At 49.8% G+C, this 4,037-nt stretch overlaps 2 protein-coding genes across 2 annotated transcripts; both read right to left on the bottom strand.

The window, feature by feature from the left end:
- Positions 1 to 21: 21 nt before the first annotated feature.
- LOC122614892 (probable cytochrome P450 4aa1) lies at positions 22 to 4,037 on the bottom strand. The gene is made up of 4 exons (XM_043789615.1): positions 3,841 to 4,037; positions 1,483 to 1,666; positions 1,035 to 1,418; positions 22 to 974 (listed from the first exon to the last, which is right to left on the bottom strand). Exons 1-4 carry the CDS (start codon positions 3,856 to 3,858, stop codon positions 28 to 30), a joined length of 1,533 nt encoding a protein of 510 aa, XP_043645550.1. The 5' UTR covers positions 3,859 to 4,037; the 3' UTR covers positions 22 to 27.
- Positions 2,383 to 2,955, bottom strand: LOC122614894 (cytochrome c oxidase subunit 6A1, mitochondrial). The gene is made up of 2 exons (XM_043789617.1): positions 2,525 to 2,955; positions 2,383 to 2,468 (listed from the first exon to the last, which is right to left on the bottom strand). The coding sequence occupies exon 1, from the start codon at positions 2,861 to 2,863 to the stop codon at positions 2,579 to 2,581; it is 285 nt and encodes a 94-aa protein (XP_043645552.1). The 5' UTR covers positions 2,864 to 2,955; the 3' UTR covers positions 2,383 to 2,468; positions 2,525 to 2,578.

The raw sequence follows: 4,037 nt of genomic DNA, 5'->3' as shown, positions 1-4,037 counted from the left end.
GGATCAGTTTTCTTAGATCAATGGTAATCAATGTTCGATTAGCGGATGATCGCGCGCCTTGAGACGCACCCACAGTCCGCCGGAGGCTCTCAATGTGATCCGGAAGGTGGCCGCAATGGTGGTCTTTCCGGATACCGGCAGCAGTTGGTAGCTTCGCAGCAGGCGCGACACTATGGTCTTGATCTCCATGATGGCGAATCGATTGCCAATGCAGTACCTGGGGCCGGCGCTGAAGGGTAAGAAGGCGTAGGGATGACGGTTCTCGGAGTTCTCTGGCGAAAACCGCTCCGGCTGGAACTTCTCCGGATCGGGATAGATGTGGGCAAGACGATGGGTGGCATAGGGGCAGATGAACACGTTGCTGCCGGCGGGCAACGTGTGCTTTGCCAGGCGAACCTCCTCGCCCAGTTTGCGGGCAATCAGTGGGACACTGGGATACAGACGCAGTGCCTCCTTGATGCACATCTCCATGTAACGCATCTCGTGCAGATCCGTCATCGTGGGTGCTCTGCTACTGTCCTCGAAGATGGTCGCCAGCTCCTGGACACAGCGATCCTGGCACTCGGGATTCTGGGTGAGCAGAAAGAGCGTGAAGGCCACGGCGGCACCCACCGAATCCTGGCCAGCCAGCATGAAGGTACAGGCCTCGTTGACGATATCCTCCTCCGTGAAGTCCGGATTACTCTCGGAGATCTCGATCATGTGGTCCAGCAGACACTTCCTCTCGCTATTCCCATTATTATTGTTTTGGATTTGGCGACGTCGCTGGATCATTTTGCGGGTGAAGTCGTTGAGGCGCTTCTTCTGGTTGAGCTCATCGTTGGCCATCTTGGTCCAGTGGTAGATCCCGTCCAGCAGCAGCCACGGATGGGTGAACCGTGCGGGCATCATGATCTTGCCCTGGCGGAACGGCGAGTCCTCCATCATGTCCACATCCTGGCCCCTTTTCTTGATCGGCACACCCAAAACGGCCTCTGCAAGTCGTTCAGGGATTAAGTGAGGAATCGTGGCTTGCTAATCCCCTAGAGACTCACCATTTAGTATGTCCAGCACGCAGTTGTTCACGTACTTGGCAATATTTATCTCCGTGCCCACGGCTTCGGCATCCAGGTTCTCGTACAACGACTGCGAGGCATCCACAAAGGTGTCAATGAACTTCTCCAGCAGATTGTGATGAAAGGCTGGCTGGATGAGGCGTCGATGGTTACTCCACTTGGCGCCACTGCTGGTGATCAGGCCATCACCCAAGAAATTGTGCATCAGGCGGTAGAAGAAGACCTTGTTGGTGTGCTTCTTGGAGGAGAGTATCACCTGCAGATCCTCCGGCTCCAGGACAGCGAAAAAGGGAAAGAGGAGCACCCAGATGCGCACTAGAGAGCCATAAAGATCAAAGGCCTTGCCGGCACAACGACGCATCACTGTAAAGGGGGATTAAAAGGATTCCTTGATAGCAGTTTAAGAGATAGTTTTAATGGACCTTACCATCCTTATCCGTGACCAGCATGCAGTTGCCCAGGAATGGCAGCGACGGCGGACCCGTGAGCCTCAGCGAGAGGAGCACCGATCGCAGGTACGCGTTCAGGGTGGCGTAGAATGTGTAGATGCTCAGGCTGATCACCAGCAGGACCAGGATCGAGCACAGCTCCGACTTGGTGGTGCGCTCCAGCTGTGTGGGGAGTAAGGGTTGGGGTAAGAGCACGAAGATGCATTAGGTCAAGTCGCGTGCATAATTGCAGGCATAGGTCAATATTTGGATTGCTATCGAGAACCCGGGCCCCAGGGCTCTTGAACGCACTTCATCAACTACGCACTGGAGTCTAATTAACTGGGGATCTGGGAGCACTTAGGCATTCGAACTTGGATGCGAGCACTTGCCCTTGCCGCGTGTCGCAAGTTTTCGGCAAACAAGCGTTATCGTAATCGCAACGAAAGTATAAGTTATGTATCTAACTGCGGTGTGAATTGCTTGGGCCAACACGGCGTATGGGCGATGCTATGCGATCTCAGATACAAGTACGTGTATCGTGTGTATCGTGTGTATGGTGTGTGTATCCATAAGATCGATTAAAGCACCACACCGTGCTTGTACGTATGTACGTGTGTGTACGTGTTGGTTTGCTTTGGTTTCTGGCCCACTCGTCCACAGTCGGTGTTTCGTGGTGCAACAGGTTACGATGAGCACAAAACATGACAAATGATGATCACCGGCCAAAAATCCAGGGACAGGCTTTTGTTGCCCAGTTCCCACACCTGCCTACGCCCCACTCCCCTACCCCCAATACCCCGAAAACGCCATTGTTTGGTTCTGGGCGAGAGTAGAGCCGCAGCCATTAGCCAAATGCGACAGGTTTCAGGGCCAAGTGAAACCACCAGTTGACTGACTCCGATCTCAATGATTAATTTATTGCGGGCAAGGAATCGGCAAACGATCATAATGGTAATCCGAAAATCCATTTACCCAGATTGTTCTAAAGGCAGCCTTTTAGTTATTGAGAGTAGTTGGAACTAGTGCGAATGATCTTACCATCAGTTGCTAGTAAAATAAGTTCAAAAGTAAAATAATGGACATGGGGCGCTGCTAGTCCTCCACAGCCACCTCATCCTCGTAGCCGTCGGGCAGAGCATTCACCTCGGCGTTGTGGAACAGACTGCGATTGCCATCGCCCCAGGGGAACCGCTTGGTGCGGCGCCTCAGGTACTCGTACTTGGCGAACGGCTCCCGCTCCACGTGCTTGTGTCCGGAGAAGGCGTTCGCGGCGCACAGGACGATGGCCGGCAGGGCCAGCAGGAAGGTCACCCGCTTCCACAGACCAGCGGTATTGGCGGGCATGTTGCCCAAGTGCCGGATATCGAAGCTCGGCATGTACAATCACTCAATTTGCTCTGATGCCTGGTCAGGTTTTGGGTGATCAAACTTGGAATGCTATAGATGCTCGAATCTGATCCGTAGCACCCACGCCTGCTGCCACGCCGAAACTACTGGCGTAATTAGGAACTCTCAAGGGGAGCCGAGCACAAGGTCCAACAACCCCAGTCCCGCTGTTTAATCAGCCCAGTACTCGTGTTTGGCCAGAAACCGCTGAAGCGTCCAGAAGGCTTCCGCTCCACTCCAAGCCCAATCGGCTGCTTCTATTTTTCCCCTTTATTTCATATTTCTTATTTCGTATTACTTATTACCTATTTTGTATGGCTTTTTTGGGCACGGCGCATCCAGCCTGGCTGCGAGGTGTGCAGAACCCGCGTGTTTGCTCGCCAATTGGCACTTGGCCACTAATAAATATACATCATGATTATTTCCCACTAATTCCATAAGTTATCATAATGGTCTTCCGAAACGAGAGGCTGCTCGTTGAGCTGCCCCTCCTGCCCAAATCTAACGCTTTAAAGTAACTCCGTTTAAAAGTGATTCAAATGCTGGCAAAGTTGCCGAAAATGGTGAGTTAATCTAGTTGAAAACTTGAACTTGAAGCTGAAGACTTCCATTTCCTTAAATGCTCACTTTGGGTCCCAAATTCATTAATAATTCAATAGGATAGGATCAATGAATAGGAAGTTAGAAACATAAAATATTTCACTTTAGTACTGATCATGAAATTGAAGATTTTATTTCTTTTCACTCCTTCTAAAGTAATGTACATATTTACGATTTTGATCCTTTATAATATGCATGCATCCTTCTTAACTCTTTCAAAAATTCGTACACTTTCAGATAAAAAAATCGAAACCGTCAAAACCACCATTTATCATTTCACTTAACTATAATTCATTTAATTTATAAACTTTCATAGCAAAAATCCTTATTTTATTGCCAAATTGCGTTCAAAGATTTGTATCACTCACCACTTTTTCCACAAACATTTTAGTCACGTATTTGTATTTCTTTCGTATAGTCAATAAATGTTGTATAGATCTTCAATTATGCACACAAGAGTCCTTGCCACAATCACTGGCCTAATCCACTCGAAGACCAGTTAGGTCCACTTCGCTTTGGGCTATATCCGTAATGAGGTCTTGTTGGCCAGAGTCACATCCGGCGA

This window comes from Drosophila teissieri, chromosome 2R, assembly GCF_016746235.2.
Source record: "Drosophila teissieri strain GT53w chromosome 2R, Prin_Dtei_1.1, whole genome shotgun sequence".
In the NCBI taxonomy this organism is placed as follows: domain Eukaryota; kingdom Metazoa; phylum Arthropoda; class Insecta; order Diptera; family Drosophilidae; genus Drosophila; species Drosophila teissieri.
Note: the sequence above shows the minus strand (reverse complement) of the source record. Positions and strands in the feature narration are given on the sequence as shown.